The following is a 23121-nucleotide window of genomic DNA, read 5'->3' on the forward strand; positions in this document are numbered from 1 at the left end:
CGTACTACCGCTACATTGATGACATTTTAATCATCTGGACGGAGTCTGAGCCACAGCTAAAGACGTTCCATGAACAGTTTAATCAATTTCATCCTACCGTCAACTTGACACTCAACTACTCCTGCACTGAAATTAACTTTTTGGACACCATTATTAAGCTGCAGAATAAAATAGAGACATCCCTGTATCAGAAGCCAATCGACCGTCCAACATACCTTAAATGGGACAGTTTCCATCCAAAACACATAAAAAACTCTATTGTCTACAGCCAAGCCATCAGATACAATCGTATATGTTCCAACCCAATGGATAGAGATGAACACCTTGGTCACCTCAGAAAGACCTTTTTGAATCAGGGCTACCATCAAAGAACAATTGAAAACCAGATTACAAGAGCCACCAGAATATCAAGGAATCACCTGCTACATTACAATAAGCTAAAGAAGAAAATAACCGGGTACCTCTAGTAGTTACCTACAATCCAAATCTGGAGGTGCTAAGGGGAGCTGCACGGAAATTGCAACCTTTACTGCAAAAAGATGCCCACTTACAATCCATTTTTCCAGACCCCCCACTACTGTGTTTTAGGCAGCCCCCAAATCTAAGAAGCATCATTGTCAAGAGCTCCCTGTCCTCTCCAACAGCTGCAGGTACCTTTCCTTGCAACCAGAAAAAATGTAAAACTTGTCCATTTATAATGACCACGGACAAGATAAAGATCCCCAATTCACATCAGGACTACAAGATCCCAGGTACTTTCAGCTGCGTCACTTCTAATGTGGTGTACCTAATTATATGTACTAAATGTCCAACTGGGGGTCTGTATGTGGGGGAGACAGGGTAAAAACTGAGAACAAGGATGAACTCTCATCGCCATACAATAAGAGAAAAAAGAATGGATCTACCGGTGGCAATACATTTCTGTCTCCCTGATCATAACATTATGGACATGAAATTACTTGTATTGAAAGGAAACTTCAAATCGCAGAAAGACAGGAGAGTCTGGGAATATAAAGTGATGACGACCTTTGACACTCTTAATGCAGGAATGAATGTGTCGCACGGATTTATGTCTTTTTACATCAACTAAGGAACTTGCCCCTCAGACCATGTGGGGTCATCACAACAGAGACCCTAATCACAGGACAATAAAACAATCCTTATCTAAGAATTGGCCCAATATTTATGGACATAACTGTTTATCACCCATGGTAATTCTGCTTTGTCACCTGGCTTATCCATGGTTTTTCCCTTTTTTTTCTATACTATGTTGTGCATAAATATGTGATTCTTCAGAATTTGTTTTAGTCTTTGCCTGATGAAGAGACCTGTGTAGTCTCGAAAGCTTGCAATTTGTTACCATCTTTTCAGTTGGCCATTAAAAGGTATCAACCACTGAGGACTCTCAATTCTAAATATTTTTCTATCTACTAACACGGTACCAAGATATATTTCTTTCCTGTATCTTATATGTTCCCAGAATTTTAGCTGATATTCACCATTGTAGCCACTAGATGGCAGCAACTACCTAAGCACAAGTCATGCAGCTGCTTCTAAATTGCCAGACGTGAGCAGTTGAGTTTAGGTGGGCGACCATCCATGCATCACAGTACCACAAGTACCACTAGTACCGTGACACACGTATGTGGGAATCCCGCCTTATGTAGGCGTGAGTTACCTTCAGGGGTGTAATTATAGTGAGTACATGGATTGCAGTTGCACCCAGGCCCCTGGAGCCTATGTGGACCCAAAAGGTCTCTATGGCCCTTATAAGAAGCCCAATACTGTTAAGTACCCCTGATATTTGGGGCCCCTTTTGTAAATTTTGCATTGGGGCCCACAAACTTCAAGTGATGCCATTGATTTTTGCCAACGCCTGTGGATCGCCCCGTCAGGGCGGCAGGGTACTCGGTACTGGGTCCAGCAGTTCACAAGGGGGATGTCACGGTGGCTGAACCGGTCCGTGGCCCTGGGACGTCCGTGTAAAAGGGAAAGGTCTTTAAAGGGATAATGTTCGTGATGCCACCTGTGGTATTCGGTCAGGATGACCGACGCTGCTTTAAGGGGTCCGCTGGGCTGATGTTATGGCAGCTAGATGGTATACCTTCCCACAGGTGAAGTATATCCCCAGGGCTTCCCGGTGTGTAGATGGTGGATGGTGAGAGGCGCAGAGAAGAACAAGGACACAAGGTTGCAGTCTCTTTACTTTTACTGAAGGCTTCAGCGTCCACAATCCAGAGCACCAGATCACAGGACAGGTAGAGTCCGGCCAGTTTGGAGGCAAGTCCAGAGTCCCCTTGTCCAGGAGGAAATCAGTAGCCTTCCCTTGCGCTGCGGTGGTGTAGTCCCTTACTGCCTATGGCTTCACATAAGGGTCTCACAGATGCGGTGTTTCGTTCTCTCTTTGCCCCATATAGGATAGGACAATACCCGTATGACTGGTGACATGAGCCTGTTTATAGGGTCTCTTAGATAACCCGGCTCTGTAGGTGTCACCGTGCCTCCTGGGTGTAGGTGCGGACAGGTAACCTGCAATTAGCTGTCCTGCCGGTCCCTGAAAAAAGGCGTAAAGGTCCTTACTCCCTCGGTGTTCCGGCTACCAGAATGTTGCGCCTCAGAAGGAGGCAGCTTGAGCGGGGCTGGTCCCCTTCTGGTATCCCCTCCTTTGCTTTGACTTCCTTCACGCTCGCCGCAATACAGTTCTGCCTTTCAATGTCTCTTTCTGGGAGCTGCAGCTCTGAGGGCATGCACAGCTCCTTTAACCTTCCATCCTCCTCAGACTCTGGTCTGGAACTGACAGAACTCCTGTCTGGAGCTCTGCCAGAAACTGAACTAACTTTCCTTACAGATTACCAGTTATATATATATGGGGAGTGACCTAATAAATAGGAGCAGAAGTTCCCCCTGGTGGTCTGGAGTGTGAAATGTGTTGCATGTTTGTGATACCTGGATGCAGTTATCCTTCTTTGCCTCCAAACATAACATCACTCTTCCCGAGAGGAAAGCAATACCACTGTGACGACCAGGACCCTAGGGCGCCGCACCTGTGCCATCAATGACCATTAGTCCCCTACTCTAGGGAAAGCTCTTAGGTAGCTATAGCAAAATGGGAGATTATTGGTGCCAGATTATCAGATATTCTAAACTATTGGATGGTCATTGGAAAATGTAGGAAATTTACTTGTAAAGGTGGGGAATAGGGTTGAGCGAAACAGATCGTTCATTTTCAAAAGTCGCCGACTTTTGACAAAGTCGGGTTTCATGAAACCCGACCCGATCCCTGTGTGGGGTCGGCCATGCGGTACGCGACTTTCGCGCCAAAGTCGCGTTTCGTATGACGCACTTGGCGCGATTTTTTCAGCCAATGAAGGAGGCGTGGACGCCTATCATCATCTTGTCGCTTGTGCGCTGTAGCGATTTTAAATGTGTAACACCAGCTTCTCTGTTCAGGGACGGAGGAGAGAGAGAGAGAGAGAGAGAGAGAGAGAGGAAAAAAAAAAATAAAATAATAATAATTCCCATTGACTTTGCATTGGGTTTCGTGTTTCGGTCGATCCCCGACTTTTCGCCATAATCGGCCGATTTCACTCGACTCGACTTTAGAGATAGTCGGGTTTCGCGAAACCTGACTCGACCCTAAAAAAGTCAAGGTCGCTCAACCCTAGTGGGGAAACTTCAGGAAGTTTAAAGAGTATATCACCTTGTGAACCTATTTTCTCATTGCTTCCAGCTTTGGGAATTTCTGTGCCAGATTATCAGTCAGGTCCGCTGATTGGCTGCAGTGCTCACAGTTCCGTCAGACAGATGATGGGCTGCAGCACTCATGTGACATAATAATGTCGACACAGCACCAACATTTTTATCAATGCAGCAGGTCAGGAGAGGAGTATGTGTTGTTTTTTTACTGAGGCCACTTCAGCATTTAAGAAGGGAGTGTGCAGTAGTGGATGGACGTCCCCTTTAAAACTTTGTGGTGAACGTAACAAAATGAAGTCTATTCACTTGCTGTCATCCCTATGAATCCATCCCAGGCCGCTCCGATGGTCTGCGCCATGGCATTACCGTTCATCTGTCACAGTGCCTGTGATTGGCTGCAGTCGTCATCTGACTACAATAGTGATGCCATAGTGCAGATTACCAGAATTCTGGAATAAAAATGGCACAACATTTTTTCACAGCTCGTAGTAAAATTTGGTGACTTTTTAGGACAAGCTCCGCATTCCTTAACAATGGGTGGAGCTTCTCAGGGGGTGTGGCCAAGTGCACCCAACAAATTCATCATTTATGCCACAAAAGTGCTCTTACTGAGCATTATATGGCAGCATTACTTGCCCACACTATGGGAGCATTCGGTGTTGTATGGCGCTGTTATCTGGATAGAGCATGGCAGTTTTCTTTGGGGATCACAATATAGTGTGGTGACTATATGGCAGCGTTAAGTGCTGGCTATATGGTAGCATCACTTGTATAATGTGAAGAAGTCTTGATTAGACAACGGGCGGTATTATTTTATTTCTTCGGGATTTGCATAATAAAAATGGATATTTTATTTGTTGGTTACATATATTCTGCCGGTAATAGGAGTATAATAACAAAGAGCTTTCTAATCCCACATTTTTCTTGTAGTAATAATATAATACTACATAATGATATACGTCATGTACCGAAATGGACCCCACCAATGTCTATGAAGTCTTTGTCTGCGACTATTGGCAGCGGACATTATAACACACATTCATTATCGATTCTAGGGCTCCGACCATTGTCAGGCTCTTTTGTCTGGGATTAGTTCAGCCTGGCTCCTTTAAGGAGCATTGGGCCCCCTCCCTCCTCCTTGCAATTGTGAGAAAGGGAGATTAAGGGGGAGAGGCTGAGCATCAGTAGATCACATTGTGAGAAAAGCATCTGTTCCTACATATCAGTGTGGTGAAGGCTGCTACTCCCCAGACCATGGTCCCTGGCAGCAGGACCCCATAACCACAGGCGACTGGCTGAGCAAGGGGTCTGCATAAGGACTGCGTACCCTCCAACCCGGCAAGAGGATGGGATGCTGCACGGGAAGATGCACCCTAATTCTCCTCTGCACAGTCCAGCTGGTGAGTTCCCATCCACTTTCTCCTACCACTTTGTGACATAGTGCTGCACGCGCTGCGATGACGCTACCCCTCCTATTATATAGTGTGGACAAAGGCAACAAGGCTTCAAGGGGAATTCCACTTTCCGGGGGTTCATGGTATAGGAAGAAATATGCACCACAACACTCCTCAGGTGGTCATTATTCAGAAACACAATAAGGGTCTTTCCACATGCAGCACGGTGAGAAAATCCCTTACTGGTGTATCCCTATCACAGAACAGAGAACCAGTAAACACTCAGAAGAAACTTCATACACAGGAGGGCAGTATTATAGTAGTTATATTCTTGTACATAGGGGCAGTATTATAGTAGTTATATTCTTGTACATAGGAGGCAGTATTATAGTAGTTATATTCTTGTACATAGGGGGCAGTATTATAGTAGTTATATTCTTGTACATAGGGGCAGTATTATAGCAGTTATATTCTTGTACATAGGAGGCAGTATTATAGTAGTTATATTCTTGTACATAGAGGCAGTATTATAGTAGTTATATTCTTGTACATAGGAGGCAGTATTATAGCAGTTATATTCTTGTACATAGGAGGCAGTATTATAATAGTTATATTCTTGTACATAGGAGGCAGTATTATAGTAGTTATATTCTTGTACATAGGAGGCAGTATTATAGTAGTTATATTCTTGTACATAGGAGCAGTATTATAGCAGTTATATTCTTGTACATAGGTGGCAGTATTATAGTAGTTATATTCTTGTACATAGGGGCAGTATTATAGTAGTTATATTCTTGTACATAGGAGGCAGTATTATAGTAGTTATATTCTTGTACATAGGGGGCAGTATTATAGTAGTTATAGTCTTGTACATAGGAGCAGTATTATAGCAGTTATATTCTTGTACATAGGAGGCAGTATTATAGTAGTTATATTCTTGTACATAGGCGCAGTATTATAGTAGTTATATTCTTGTACATAGGAGGCAGTATTATAGTAGTTATATTCTTGTACATAGGAGGCAGTATTATAGTAGTTATATTCTTGTACATAGGAGCAGTATTATAGCAGTTATATTCTTGTACATAGGGGGCAGTATTATAGTAGTTCTATTCTTGTACATAGGGGGCAGTATTATAGTAGTTCTATTCTTGTACATAGGGGCAGTATTATAGTAGTTCTATTCTTGTACATAGGGGGCAGTATTATAGTAGTTCTATTCTTGTACATAGGAGGCAGTATTATAGTAGTTATATTCTTGTACATAGGGGCAGTATTATAGTAGTTATATTCTTGTACATAGGAGGCAGTATTATAGTAGTTATATTCTTGTACATAGGGGCAGTATTATAGTAGTTATATTCTTGTACATAGGAGGCAGTATTATAGTAGTTATATTCTTGTACATAGGGGCAGTATTATAGTAGTTATATTCTTGTACATAGGAGGCAGTATTATAGTAGTTATATTCTTGTACATAGGAGCAGTATTATAGCAGTTATATTCTTGTACATAGGAGGCAGTATTATAGTAGTTATATTCTTGTACATAGGCGCAGTATTATAGTAGTTATATTCTTGTACATAGGAGGCAGTATTATAGTAGTTATATTCTTGTACATAGGCGCAGTATTATAGTAGTTATATTCTTGTACATAGGAGGCAGTATTATAGTAGTTATATTCTTGTACATAGGAGGCAGTATTATAGTAGTTATATTCTTGTACATAGGAGCAGTATTATAGCAGTTATATTCTTGTACATAGGTGGCAGTATTATAGTAGTTATATTCTTGTACATAGGGGGCAGTATTATAGTAGTTCTATTCTTGTACATAGGGGGCAGTATTATAGTAGTTCTATTCTTGTACATAGGGGCAGTATTATAGTAGTTCTATTCTTGTACATAGGGGGCAGTATTATAGTAGTTCTATTCTTTTACATAGGGGGCAGTATTATAGTAGTTCTATTCTTGTATATATGAGCAGTATTATAGTAGTTATATTCTTGTACATAGGGGCAGTATTATAGTAGTTATATTCTTGTACATAGGGGCAGTATTATAGTAGTTATATTCTTGTACATAGGAGCAGTATTATAGTAGTTATATACTTGTACATAGGAGGGCAGTATTATAGTAGTTATATTCTTATACATAGGGGATAGTATTATAGTAGTTATATTTTTGTACATAGGAGCAGTATTATAGCAGTTATATTCTTGTACATAGGAGGCAGTATTATAGTAGTTATATTCTTGTACATAGGAGCAGTATTATAGCAGTTATATTCTTGTACATAGGAGGCAGTATTATAGTAGTTATATTCTTGTACATAGGGGGCAGTATTATAGTAGTTCTATTCTTGTACATAGGGGGCAGTATTATAGTAGTTCTATTCTTGTACATAGGGGCAGTATTATAGTAGTTCTATTCTTGTACATAGGGGGCAGTATTATAGTAGTTCTATTCTTTTACATAGGGGGCAGTATTATAGTAGTTCTATTCTTGTATATATGAGCAGTATTATAGTAGTTATATTCTTGTACATAGGGGCAGTATTATAGTAGTTATATTCTTGTACATAGGGGCAGTATTATAGCAGTTATATTCTTGTACATAGGAGCAGTATTATAGTAGTTATATACTTGTACATAGGAGGGCAGTATTATAGTAGTTATATTCTTATACATAGGGGATAGTATTATAGTAGTTATATTTTTGTACATAGGAGCAGTATTATAGCAGTTATATTCTTGTACATAGGAGGCAGTATTATAGTAGTTATATTCTTGTACATAGGAGCAGTATTATAGCAGTTATATTCTTGTACATAGGAGGCAGTATTATAGTAGTTATATTCTTGTACATAGGGGGCAGTATTATAGTAGTTCTATTCTTGTACATAGGGGGCAGTATTATAGTAGTTCTATTCTTGTACATAGGGGCAGTATTATAGTAGTTCTATTCTTGTACATAGGGGGCAGTATTATAGTAGTTCTATTCTTTTACATAGGGGGCAGTATTATAGTAGTTCTATTCTTGTATATATGAGCAGTATTATAGTAGTTATATTCTTGTACATAGGGGCAGTATTATAGTAGTTATATTCTTGTACATAGGGGCAGTATTATAGCAGTTATATTCTTGTACATAGGAGCAGTATTATAGTAGTTATATACTTGTACATAGGAGGGCAGTATTATAGTAGTTATATTCTTATACATAGGGGATAGTATTATAGTAGTTATATTTTTGTACATAGGGGCAGTATTATAGTGGTTATATTCTTGTACATAGGGGCAGTATTATAGTAGTTATATTCTTGTACATAGGAGGCAGTATTATAGTAGTTATATTCTTGTACATAGGGACAGTATTATAGTAGTTATATTCTTGTACATAGTAGCAGTATTATAGTGGTTATATTCTTGTACATAGGGGCAGTATTATAGTAGTTATATTCTTGTACATAGGAGGGCAGTATTATAGTAGTTATATTTTTGTACATAGGAGCAGTATTATAGTAGTTATATTCTTGTACATAGGGGCAGTATTATAGTGGTTATATTCTTGTACATAGGGGCAGTATTATAGTAGTTATATTCTTGTAAATAGGGGGCAGTATTATAGTAGTTATATTCTTGTACATAGGAGGCAGTATTATAGTAGTTATATTTTTGTACATAGAAGCAGTATTATAGTAGTTATATTTTTGTACATAGGAGCAGTATTATAGTGGTTATATTCTTGTATATAGGGGCAGTATTATAGTAGTTACATTCTTGTACATAGGGGCAGTATTATATTAGTTACTAGATGGTGGCCCGATTCTAACACATCGGGTATTCTAGAATATGCATGTCCACGTAGTATATTGCACAGCCCACGTAGTATATTGCCCAGCCACGTAGTATATTGTCCAGCCACTTAGTATATTGCCCAGCCACGTAGTATATTGCCCAGCCACGTAGTATATTGCCCAGCCACGTAGTATATTGCCCAGTGACGTAGTATATTGCCCAGCTACGTAGTATATTGCCCAGCCACGTAGTATATTGCCCAGCCACGTAGTATATTGCCCAGTGACGTAGTATATTGCCCAGCTACGTAGTATATTGCCCAGCCACGTAGTATATTGCCCAGTGACGTAGTATATTGCCCAACTACGTAGTATATTGCCCAGTCACGTATTATATTGCACAGCGACGGAGTATACAGCACAGAGCCACGTAGTATAGAGACTTAAAATGAAAAATAAACATATACTCACCTTCCGAAGGCCCGTTGAAGTCCTGCTATACTCACCATCTGCCGCCTTTCCCGCTCCTCGGGACGCTCCGGTGATCGCTCCATTGCAAGCGGCAGCTTCCGGTCCCAGGGCTGGTATGAGCGCAGGACCTGTGATGACGTCGCGGTCACATGACCATGACGTCATGGCAGGTCCTTGTCGCATGCAATCCTTGCCACCGGAACCTGCCGCTTGCATGGAGCGGTCACCGGAGCGTCCCGAGGAGCGGGAAAGGTGGCGGATGGTGAGTATAGCAGGTTTTTTGTTTTTTTTATTATTTTTAGCATGACATACTTTTACTATTGATGCTGCATAAGCAGCATCAATAGTAAATAGTTGGGGCACACAGGGATAATAGCAGCGGTAACTGAGTGTGTTACACCGTGGCCCGTTACCGCTGCCATTAACCCTGTGTAAGGGGTGACTGGAGGTTATTCTGGAGCGGGCGCCGGGCACTGACTGCAGGGGAGTAGGGGAGGAACTAATCGGACTGTGCACGTCGCTGCCGAGACCAATCAGCGATGCGGGATTTCCGGGACAGAAAGACGGAAGTACCCCTTAGACAATTATATGTATAGATATTCTTGTATATGGGGGGCAGTATTATAGTAGTTATATTCTTGTACATAGGGGGCAGTATTATAGTAGTTCTATTCTTGTATATAGGGGGCAGTATTATAGTAGTTATATTGTTGTACATAGGGACAGTATTATAGTAGTTATATTCTTGTACATAGGGGTCAGTATTATAGTAGTTATATTCCTATACATAGGAACAGTATTATAGTAGTTATATTCTTGTACATAGGGGCGATTTTCTAGTAATTCTATTCTTGTACATGGGACAATATTATAGTAGCTATAGTCTTCGTAGAATCATAGAATGGTAGAGTTGGAAGGGATATCAAGGGTCATCATGTCCAACCCCCTGCTCAATGCAGGATTCACTAAACCATCTCAGACAGATGTCTGTCCAACATCTGTTTTAAGACTTCCATTGAAGGAGAACTCACCACCTCTCGTAGTCTTAAATGTAGAGACCATATTACGGTATAGTTGTTTTATTCATATACAAAGGGGGCAGTAGTATAGCAGTAATATTCTTTTATATAGAGTAGTTAGTTAGCAAAGAATTCAGTGTGACCCATGGAGGAGGTGTATTTACCATTGAAGGATCCTCAGGGCCCCTGGGTGTTATGAGAGTTGCACCCAGGGTGCTGGAGATGTCAGATTGATGCTCCTGGAATTTCCTCATCTCAGTAGAAAAATATTTAGAATTGAGAGTCCTCAGTGGTTGATACCTTCATACCTCATCTCAGTAGTAAGTGTATGAAGGGATATCTCACTTTTACTGGTTGTCACTTTGTGTGTATCCAGACTGTTAGTCCTCTCGCCCCTCCCCCGTTATGATTACATTTATTTATGAGCTTGGACTAGTCCCTCGGCCACTGATCTGCCGTGACTTGCGGTGATTTATCGCTGACTTTGGGAATTTTATGTCCTAAGGGACGAGTGTGCTCTCTCAAAATGTAAAACCTGCTATGTCCGAAAGGCGAAGATATGATAAAAATGTTGTAGAGTTCTGCTGCAGCTGTAATGTTGGAAGCTGCATGGATGTGTGGTGTTGGGGACACCTGGCAGAGGGGACAAGCCAGTGCCAGGGGGCATTCTCCTGCCCATAGACTGTGCATAGTTACCGTATAATAACAGTGTAGCGAACTTTCAGGACAGTAAGGATTTGTGCTGATGATGTAGATAGATGTGGAACAAGCCCCAGGCTGTGACAAGCATTAAGTCTGTGCTGGTTTTCAGCTTCTGGTTATAAACAGGAAGGTTCCCATTGACTGACAGCAAGCAGAGATCTTGAAATTGGCGCAAACTTGAATGGCGGAGTAGATAAAGTTGACTGGTCCCACATCACTTACTGGGATGGTGGTTATGTGTGTGGACAGGGCTGTGGGATCTATGTGGCAGATGATGGAGGACCTCCAGTGTAGTGTACAGACTCCTATTGTGTGAAGTCAGGGTGGTCTTGGTGGTGGGGGGCTGGGCGGGAGCCTCCAGAGAGGCTGGTTTCCTAGCACTGTGTACAGGAACGCCAGGCTTGTGCCGCATTCACAGCCTTTACCAACACCTTTTAATCTGTGTGAGGTCTCCATGTCACATAACATAAGGACCTCACCCTGTGACATATATAAGATGGCGCCATTTATTTATGCAGCATATGGGCCCTCCGGGGACCAGTGTCCGGGTACATCTTCTACATTTACAGTGGGAATGAATTTTAATCAGATTTTTTTCTGGAATTGCACTTTAAATATTCTAGAACTGAGTGACTACCTCCATGTACAAGGAGGGACATGTATCAGAAGAGGATGGGGGTCACGTCAGGTCGCGCCCATAAGTTCAGACCACTCTCACACTGTGCTTGCAAATCCCCCCAAAACATGGCATCTTTTGATTGCTGTCAGTATATTTTCTAGTGCCAATGATTGAGGTTGCCATGGTGATGCTGCGGTACGTTACCCAACCCCCACCCAATATCGCGCTCTCAATCATCGCCCCTTGTTACTATAACCAGCCTTTGTGCAACAGTCTAACAACACCTTGTGCTCGGTTCTGATCTCTGTAATTGTATCACACAAGATAGGCTTAGATACAGGAGCTCAGCAGACTGTATCATACAAAACAGGATTGGATACGGGAGCTCAGCAGACAATCACATAGGATAGGATTAGATACAGGACCTCTGCGGACTGTATCACACAAGACAGGATTAGATACTGGAGCTCAGCAGACTATCACACAGGACAGGCTTTGATACAGGAGCTCAGCAGACAGTATCACACAAGACAGGATTAGATACGAGAGCTCAGCGGACTGTATCACACAAGACAGGATTAGATACGAGAGCTCAGCGGACTGTATCACACAAGACAGGATTAGATACGAGAGCTCAGCGGACTGTATCACACAGGGTAGGATTAGATACAGGAGCTCAGCAGACTGTATCACACAAGACAGGATTAGATACGGGAGCTCAGCAGACTGTATCACATAGGATAGGCTTAGATACAGGAGCTCAGCTGACTGTATCACACAGGACAGGCTTAGGTACAGGAGCTCAGCAGACTATCACACAGGACAGGATTAGATACAGGAGCTCAGTGGACAGTTTCTCACAGGATAGGCTTAGATACAAGAGCTCAGTGGACAGTATCACACAAGACAGGATTAGATACCGGAGCTCAGCGGATTGTATCACACAGGATAGGATTATATACAGGAGCTCAGCAGACTGTATCACACAACACAGGATTAGATACGGGAGCTCAGCAGACTGTATCACATAGGATAGGCTTAGATACAGTAGCTCAGCAGACAGTATCACACAGGATAGGCTTAGATACAGGATCTCAGTGGACAGTATCACACAGGATAGGCTTAGATACAGGAGCTCAGTGGACAGTATCACACAGGAAAGGCTTAGATACAGGTGCTCAGCAGACTGTATCACACAGGAAAGGCTTAGATACAGGAGCTCAGCAGACTGTATCACACAGGATAGGCTTAGATACGGGAGCTCAGCAGCCTATGACACAAGATAGGCTTAGATACTGGAGCTTAGTAAACTGTATCACACAGGATAGTCTTAGATACCGAGCTCAGTGGATTGTATCACATACAAAAGGCTTAGATACAGGAGCTCAGCAGACTGTATTACATAGGATAGGCTTAGATACAAGAGCTCAGCGGTCTGTATCACACAGGACAGGATTAGATACAGGAGCTCAGCGGACTGTATCACACAGGATAGGATTAGATACAGGAGCTCAGCAGACTATATCACACAAGATAGGATTAGATACAGAAGCTCTGCAGACTGTATTACCCAGGATAGGCTTAGATACAGGAGCTCAGCAGACTGTATCACACAGGATAGGCTTAGATACAGAAGCTCAGCAGACTGTATCACACTGGATAGGATTAGATACAGGAGCTCAGCGGACTGTTTCAAACAGGATAGGCTTAGATACAAGAGCTCAGCAGATTGTATCACACAAGACAGGATTAGATACGGGAGGTCAGCGGACTGTATCACACAGGATAGGATTAGATACAGGAGCTCAGTAGACTATCACACAGGACAGGATTACATACAGGAGCTCAGCAGACAATCACAAAGGATAGGCTTAGATACAGAAGCTCTGTGGACTGTATCACACAGGATAGGCTTAGATACAGGAGCTCAGTGGACAGTATCACACAAGACAGGATTAGATACAGGAGCTCAGTGGACTGTATCACACAGGATAGGCTTAGATACGGGAGCTCAGCAGCCTATGACACAAGATAGGCTTAGATACTGGAGCTTAAACTGTATCACACAGGATAGTCTTAGATACCGGAGCTCAGTGGATTGTATCACATACAAAAGGCTTAGATACAGGAGCTCAACAGACTGTATTACATAGGATAGGCTTAGATACAGGAGCTCAAAAGACTGTATCACACAAGACAGAATTAGATACAGGAGCTCAGCAGACTGTATCACACAGGATAGGCTTAGATACAGAAGCTCTGCAGACTGTATCACACTAGATAGGATTAGATACAGAAGCTCTGCAGACTGTATCACACTGGATAGTCTTAGATACCAGAGCTCAGCAGACTGTATCACACACGATAGGCTTAGATATAGGAGCTCAGCGGACTGTATCACACAGGACCGGATTAGATACAGGAGCTCTGTGGACTGTATCGAACAGGATAGGATTAGATACAGAAGCTCAACGGACTGTATCACACAGGAAAGGCTTAGATACGGGAGCTCAGCAGCCTATGACACAAGATAGGTTTAGATACAGGAGCTTAGTAAACTGTATCACACAGGATAGGCTTAGATACCGGAGCTCAGTGGATTGTATTGCATAGAAAAGGCTTAGATACAGGAGCTCAGCGGACTGTATTACATAGGATAGGCTTAGATACAAGAGCTCAGCAGACTATCACATAACATAGGCTGGAGATACTGTAGATCAGTGCGCTGAATCACATAGGATAGGCTTAGGTACAGTGGACTGTACCTGCACTCAGTATTACACATGAGAGACTTAGATACACAGGCTCAGCAGACAGTACCACACAAGAATAGATTACATACACTGACTTAGACATTATAATTGGATGGGCTTAGATACATTAGACAAGCAAATAGTATAATAAAGAATAGGATTATATACATGCCAGTATACTGTATCACACAGGAGAGACTTAGGGTACCTTCACACTGACCAACTTCACAACGATATCGCTAGCGATCCGTGACGTTGCAGCGTCCTGGATAGCGATATCGTTGTGTTTGACACGCAGCAGCGATCTGGATCCTGCTGTGACATCGTTGGTCGGAGCAGAAAGTCTAGCACTTTATTTCGTCGCTGGATCTCCCGCAGACTTCGCTGAATCGGCGTGTGTGATGCCGATCCAGCGATGTCTTCACTGGTAACCAGGGTAAACATCGGGTTACTAAGCGCAGGGCCGCGCTTAGTAACCCGATGTTTACCCTGGTTACCAGTGTAAATGTAAAAAAAAACAAACACTACATACTTACATTCCAGTGTCTGTCGCGTCCCTCGACGTCACAGCTCTGCTTTACGGCTGGCGCTTACACAGTGCAGGGAAGCAGAACGCCGGGGGACGCGACAGACACCGGAATGTAAGTATGTGGTGTTTGTTTTTTTTTACATTTACACTGGTAACCAGGGTAAACATCGGGTTACTAAGCGCGGCCCTGCGCTTAGTAACCCGATGTTTACCCTGGTTACCCGGGGACTTCGGCATCGTTGGTCGCTGGAGAGCTGTCTGTGTAACAGCTCCCCAGCGACCACACAACGACTAAACAGCGACGCTGCAGCGATCGGCATCGTTGTCTAGATCGCTGCAGCGTCGCTAAATGTGACTGTACCTTTAGATACACAGGCTCAGCAGGCAGTATCACAAATAGAGGCCTAGAATTGCAGGATCAGCATATAGTACCACAAAGAGAAGCTTAGATACATTGGCTCTGCAGGCAGCATCACAAAGAGACTTAGATACACAGGTTCAGCAGACAGTACCACACTGGAGAGGCTGAGATACACTGGTGCAGTACCCACGCACTGAATAACCCTTTAGGTCCTGCTCACAATGGGGTTGTCTTTGTGTGATATGTCTTTCGTTACTCTACAGCTATGAGTCCCACGCGGTCCCTCTTATGGCCACAGCAGCAGATGGGCTTATTACACGGCCCGTCACTCATCTCATTCCATCCTGACAAATTAGGATCATTTCCAGGTACAACACAGACCATGGCTCCGCAAGTCACAGCATAGTACTAGCGGAGCAACCTGCAGGCCCGATCAGCAGTCAGTAGACATCGCCTGCCATGAGAAGGGGGCTGACACCTGGGACCCCCGTCTATGACTCATTCTCCATCAGCCAGCAGGGCACAGATGCTCTGTAATATTCCCATATTTTATCATTAATCTGGGGTCTCTCACAGAATAAGCCTGAAAACATCTCTTCACTGCCCCATATATTATTAGGGGGTCACTGCTTTATGTGACATACAAAGAACCCCCCCATCGCCCAGAGGCGTAGCTAGGGTTTTGGTTCAGGGGGGCCAAACTTCTGAGTGGGCCCCTAACCAGGTAATCTTGATTACAACTGGGTGACGCGCCCTAATACTGGAGGAAAACCTCAGCAGATGATCGCGCTGTTACTGAAGATAATCTCCATATAAAGACCAATATGAAAATTACCGCCATATGGTCAGTGGTAGATACCGGTCCTACAGAACATATAAGAGATCACAGCACAGTTACAGATAATGACTGACCGCTGATGTTCTTTCTGATGGAATCGTTCATTTTTCCCGTCTTTTCCATCTGGCCCAGACCAACATGACAAGTTCTTCCAGCCAGGACTCTGCTGCAGAGAATACAACAAAGACATGTTTCACTTCTCATATTCCAGCCCCATCACCATCTATTCCCAACCTGTGCAAACTCCTCATCCTGCTGATATCCCAAATACTGAGCCGCTGCTGCCGTATGTGTTCCTATTACTGCACCTGATACCCCAATACTGAGCCACTGCTGCCGTATGTGTCCCTATTACTGCCCCTGCTGTGTGGTTCTCTGTTGTGCCTTCTAATTTCTAAAGCAACCCTCTAGAAAATAGTAATGCTAGGGCGCAAGTGCCCTAGAAAACAGTGCCCATATTTTGCCCCCTAGAAAGTAATAATGTCCTGTGTGCTCCTTTGACAGTCACAGTAACCTGAGTTCCCCTATAAGCGCCCACTTTATATTTAATAATGTCCCGAGTCTCCCCCTGTACAGCTCCCCTATACACAGTATGATGTCCTCTTATACACAGTATAATGCCCCCTCACTGTATAGTACCGCCCACACAGTATACTGACCCCTTAGTAGCCCCCAAACTGTTTGATGGCTCCAACACTGTATGATGACCCCTTACTGTAATCTCCACACTGTATGATGGCCCCCTAGATAGCCTCCATATAGTATAATGCACCAGATAGTCCTCAATACAGTATAATACACTCCCCATAAGCCTCCATATAGTATAATGCACTCCCCATAGGCCTACTCTATATTGTATAATGCACCCCCATAGGCAGACTCTATAGCACAAGGCAGCACCCATAGGCAGACCCTGTAGTATAAGGGAGCCCCCATAGGCAGACTCTGTAGTATAAGACAGCACCCCATAGGCAGACCCTGTAGTATATGGCAGCACCCCATAGGCAGACCCTGTAGTATAAGGCAGCACCCATAGGCAGACTCTGCAGTATAAGGCAGCTCCCATAGGCAGACTCTGTAGTATAAGACAGCACCCCATAGGCACACTGTAGTATAAGACAGCACCCCATAGGCAGACCCTGTAGTATAAGACAGCACCCCAAAGGCAGACCCTGTAGTATAAGTCAGCAACCCATAGGCAGACTCTGTAGTATAAGACAGCACCCTATCCATAGGCAGGCCCTGTAGTATAAGGCAGACCCCCATAGGCAGACCCTGTACTATAAGACAGCACCCCATAGGCAGATCCTGTAGTATAAGACAGCACCCCAAAAGCAGACGACCCTGTAGTATAAGACAGCACCCTTGAGGCAGACCCTATAGTATAAGACCGCACCCCAAATGCAGATGACCCTGTAGTATAAGACAGCGCCCCTGAGACTGACCCTGTAGTATAAGGCTGCACCCCATAGGCAGACCCTGTAGTATAAGACAGCACCCCATAGGCAGATTCTGTAGTATAAGACAGCACCACATAGGCAGACCCTGTAGTGTAAGACAGCACCCTATATACAGACCCTGTAGTATAAGGCAGCTCCTATAAAAAAAAGCAATAAATACTCACCTTTCTTCTTCGTTCCTCCGTTGCTCTGAGCGCCCGCTCATCTCCGGACTGCGGGCGCCGGGTAGTGACGTCATCGCGCCCGCTGTCAGTGTTGGCGTCGGTGACGTCAGACGCTGACAGGGGGATCATGGGAGAAGGAGCGTAGCGCTTCTCTCATCAATGGGGTCAGCTGTATCGGCATGTAGCTAATACAGCTGAACCTGCGTTACAGGGCGGGGACCCACTGCTGGCATCGATGCCCCCCTGCCTGCTCAGGGGCCCCATATCGACCGGGCGGCATTGCAGGGAGATCAATTCTCCCTGCTCTGCTGCAGAATGTAACTGTATCGGCACGCTGAACACGCCGATACAGTTACAGTAGCGTAGCTCCAGGTGGGCCCCCCTCAGAGCGCTGGGCCCGGGGCGATGGCCCCCTCTGCCCCCATTCCTCGGTAGCTACGCTACTGCCATCGCCCCTTCCCCATAATTGGACTTCACTTTTCAATTTCTCACCACTTTCAATATCTCTGTTTGATGAGAGGTTGGGAGCAAAAAGCTGAATAGAGGTGCAACTTCTAACAGTACTAGAAGGCCGTGTTCACATGTAGCGTTAACGATGCGGTTTTTCCACTGCATTTTATTTGTGCAGATAATCTACTGTATTTAACTGTCCAAGAAAAGTGGATGTGATTTCATGGACGCTCATGGCAATTGTGCACTTTACGACGCTGTTGAACTGTGCGTTTTTTTGTGCATTAGTTTTTTGATAGTTTTCCATGGGGAGCCTGAAAAAGTACATAGAAAAAATACTTTTAAAATTAATTTAAAAAAAAAATAAGGTATAATCCAAGAAGATTTACTGTGTATTTTGGTGCAGACACCTGCAGAAAATGTGCAGATAAAAAAACGCAAGAAAGAGAAACACAGCATTTAAGCATTTACGCTAATTAGTGTGAACAGAGCCAATGCTTAGTTGCTGGTAAACTGTCAGCGTGGGGCATTGTAGCTGGTATGTTATGGAGTGGTATTGTAATTGGTGTGTTATAGGGGAATTGTGGGTGGTGTGTAAGGAGGGCTTTTGCAGGTTATATATTTGTGCTGTAGCTGGTGATATATGGGGCATTATGGATGTTGTGTTATGGGGGCACTGTGGCTGTCTCTATTCAGGGGGCATAGCGAACGTACGTTGTGTTAAAGGGCGCTGCAGCTGTTGTGCTATGTTCACACTAGCAGAATATGTAATGGGGTATGGTGGCTTGCCTTTTGTAGGAGAACTGACTGGCTCTGTTATAGAGTCACTGTGGATGCTGTATTATGGGGCACTAGCAGGTTAGGTACTGGGGCAGTGTGAATGTTGTGTTATAGGGCCACTGGCAGGTTATGTATTGGGGAGGATGAATGTTGTGTTATGGGGCCACTAACAGGTAATGTATTGGGGTGGGTGGATGTTGTGTTATGGGGGCACTAGCAGGTAATGTATTGGGGAGGGTGGATGTTGTGTAATGGGGGCACTAGCAGGTTATGTATTGGGACAGTGTGGATGTTGTGTTATGGGGCCACTAACAGGTAATGTATTGGGGTGGGTGGATGTTGTGTTATGGGGGCACTAGCAGGTAATGTATTGGGGAGGGTGGATGTTGTGTAATGGGGGCACTAGCAGGTTATGTATTGGGGAGGGTGGATGTTGTGTAATGGGGGCACTAGCAGGTTATGTATTGGGACAGTGTGGATGTTGTGTTATGGGCCACTAGCAGGTTATGTATTGGGGAGAGTGGATGGTGTGTTATGGGGGCACTAGCAGGTTATGTATTGGGGAGGGTGGATGGTGTGTTATGGGGGCACTAGCAGGTTACATATTGGGGCAGTGTGGATGTTGTGTTATGGGGGCACTAGCAGGTTATGTATTGGGGAGAGTGGATGGTGTGTTATGGGGGCACTAGCAGGTTACATATTGGGGCAGTGTGGATGTTGTGTTATGGGGGCACTAGCAGGTTATGTATTGGGGAGGGTGGATGTTGTGTAATGGGGGCACTAGCAGGTTATGTATTGGGACAGTGTGGATGTTGTGTTATGGGCCACTGGCAGGTTATGTATTGGGGAGAGTGGATGGTGTGTTATGGGGGCACTAGCAGGTTACATATTGGGGCAGTGTGGATGTTGTGTTATGGGGGCACTAGCAGGTTATGTATTGGGGAGGGTGGATGGTGTGTTATGGGGGCACTAGCAGGTTACATATTGGGGCAGTGTGGATGTTGTGTTATGGGGGCACTAGCAGGTTATGTATTGGGGAGAGTGGATGGTGTGTTATGGGGGCACTAGCAGGTTACATATTGGGACAGTGTGGATGTTGTGTTATGGGGGCACTAGCAGGTTATGTATTGGGAAGGGTGGATGGTGTGTTATGGGGGCACTAGCAGGTTACATATTGGGGCAGTGTGGATGTTGTGTTATGGGGGCACTAGCAGGTTATGTATTGGGAAGGGTGGATGGTGTGTTATGGGGGCACTAGCAGGTTACATATTGGGGCAGTGTGGATGTTGTGTTATGGGGGCACTAGCAGGTTATGTATTGAGGCAGTGTGGGTGTTGTATTATTGGGGCACTGTGGCTGATGTGTTTTGGGAACACTGGCGAGCTCTGTTATATGGGCACTGCGTGCTATGAGGACATTGGAAGTTATGCAATGGGGCTCTGTGGTTGATTCCATCCTGGGGTATGGTGGCGGGCTCTGTTATAAGGACACTGGCAGATTATGTTATGAGGCACTATGCTTGTGAAATAAGGGCACTGATGATGGTTATGGTATTGGGCACTGTAATGCAGCCATGATGTAAAACATTACATAGCTCCATGTTGGGTACTGGAATGTGGGATAAAGACGAGCTCTGATCAACAGAACTGCGCTCATGAGTTTTCATTTTCCATTGGCATACTAATGTTCTTGCTAAGCTGTAGGTAATAGGATTTGTCCAGCTCTCTGCCTGGGCACAACACAGGGAACCTGGAGAGGGTCTGGCACACGTATCTGGCACACTACCAGGAGATCCCCATGTAAACTGATTAATGAGATCTTTGATGTTGATCCCTTGTATCGCAAGTCATTACCACCTGCTCATCCCTCAATCCTGAAATCCACCGTGGCATTAAAATAACTGCGGGCACAATCACCAGGGGGCAGAGCGGTCTCTGACTGCAGAACTTGGGCGTCACAACTAGAGCATAAGGTAGATAGTACACAGCAGTGTCTGGAGAAGCATTTCTTTCCCATTTGCAATGTCAGGCCAAATGGAGCTTAAGTAGAAGGGTCTCCGAGAAGGGCCTCTCTGTATTAGGTAAGCTTGGGGTCTTGTAGAAACCTTGGCCTTTATGACAACACTGCAGGTTGTGTACTGCTGCTAGTGAGAGTTGTCATAGGGATCATCACATATTAACCACAACCATTAGTTAGCTATGATTTTAAGCCATAAACTGTGCCCTAGAAAAATGCCAATCGGTGAGAGTACGAGGCCAGGTCAAGATCTGGTAGGGGTAGTAGACTGGCACTACCACATCAAGCCTGGACATGTAAGAGCAGTTTACCAACCTTAAAAGTTGTGAATTTCTGGGGAAATATGCTCATTGGTATTTTAAAGTGGACCTGTCACCAGGAAAAAAGTGGGCATCTTTTACTATATTATATCCTCGGTTCCTGAGTATTTAATGTTTTGTTGCAGAGAGCAATTAGGGTATGTGCACACGTTGCGGATTTTGCTGCAGTTTCGCAGCAGTTTTCCACGAGTTACCGCATGTGTATATTGCTGGTCAGAAGCCGGCAAACAGCCAGCAAGGTGCAAGGGCTGCAGGACCTTGCGTGACGTCACGGTCACGGGATGATTCACGTGACTGGCTATGGAGCGCCCAGAGGACCACTCACTAACGAAAGCACATCGCAAGGACCTTCTTCATACAGGACCACCACCCCTGCTTTATCATCCTGCCATACAGGCAAATTAACGTATAAGTTAGGTGGTACTGTATTGTGCCAATCGGCACATTTTACTTATTTGCACATTCTTCAGGAACTCTTCTTTTCTGGTGTTTTTTTCTGCTCTTTTTGTGCAAATATAAATCTTTTACAATTTAATTTATATATTGGATAAAAAGGGTGATATTGTCCTTTTATTTGCAGCAAAGACTTGTGATTAAGTGCAGCGCCCTGGGCCATATCAATGTGATCCTGAGAAGAAAGTCACAAATGCACAAATAAAGTCATGACCGAAAGTGTTGGCACCCTTGAAATTGTTCCAGAAAATAAATTGTTTTCCCTAGAAAATTATTGCAATTGCACGTCTTGTTATACACATATTTCTAACTTTTGTGTGTATTGGAACAACACAAAAAAAGAGAGGAAAAAGAAAAAAAGGAAAATTGGACATAATTTCAGACAAAACCCCAAAAATGGACAGGCCGTAATTATTGGCACCCTTAACATAATATTTGGTTGCACACCCTTTGGAATAAATAACTGCAATCAATCGCTTCCCACACTCGTCAACAAGCTTCTTACACCTCTCAGCTGGAAATTTGGGCCACTCTTATTTTGCAAACTGTTCTAAGTCTCATATTTGAAGGGTGCCTTCTCCCAACAGCAATTTTAACATCTCTCCATAGGTGTTCAATGGTATTTTTAGATGTACACTGCGTGCAGAATTATTAGGCAATTTGTAATTTTGATGACTCATTTCATCAGCAGCTAGGCTGAGTACATGTCGGGGTTGCCTGGTTGCTAGGGAAACTCTCATGTAATCAAGCTGTCTAGTAGCTGTAAATCATTCAGCTGAGGTGATGAAAACTTAATCTCCGAACACTAACAAATACTCGGAGGACACCCGAGCAACGAGTACACTTACTCATCACTATCATTAATCATGTGTCATATCTAATCTGAATAAACTAGGTAAATTAATATAGCTCCATTGGAGTTTTTTTTATCTATTACTACTAGTGTTGAGCAGTCCGATACTGCAAATATCGGGTATCGGCTGATATTCGCTGTATTGGATTTCCGATATGGAGTTCTGATACTTTTAAGATATCGGATACCGGAATCGGAAGTTCCTATAGTGCAATGATGCACTATAATGGAGTGTGGGCGGTGCGTGGGCGGAGACTGCGTGTCTGTGTGTGCGGGCGGGGTCTGTGCGTGATCGTGGGGGGGTCTGTGCGGGCCTGGCGTGGGTCTGTATGGGCCTGCCGGGTGTCTGTGCTACCTGCCGGGGGGTCTGTACGGGCCTGCCGGGGATCTGTGTGGGCTGTCTGGGGTCTGTATGGAACTGCCGGGGGTTGTGTGTGCAGGCATC

The 23121-nt window shown here is 44.1% G+C and overlaps 1 protein-coding gene across 2 annotated transcripts in view; it reads left to right on the forward strand.

Annotated features, from left to right (window-relative positions):
• Positions 1–4882: 4882 nt before the first annotated feature.
• The window catches only part of NKAIN4 (sodium/potassium transporting ATPase interacting 4), a 58765-nt gene continuing 40526 nt past the window's right edge, over positions 4883–23121 (forward strand). Inside the window, exon 1 of one of the 2 annotated variants that reach the window (XM_069751141.1) lies at positions 4883–5096. In XM_069751141.1, coding sequence (XP_069607242.1) covers positions 5043–5096 — 54 coding nt within the window. In that variant the 5' untranslated portion in view covers positions 4883–5042. The remainder of the gene's footprint in view (positions 5097–23121) is intronic. The other variant, XM_069751140.1, reaches the window with a different exon arrangement.

This window comes from Ranitomeya imitator, chromosome 2 (genome assembly GCF_032444005.1).
Source record: "Ranitomeya imitator isolate aRanImi1 chromosome 2, aRanImi1.pri, whole genome shotgun sequence".
Taxonomy (NCBI): domain Eukaryota; kingdom Metazoa; phylum Chordata; class Amphibia; order Anura; family Dendrobatidae; genus Ranitomeya; species Ranitomeya imitator.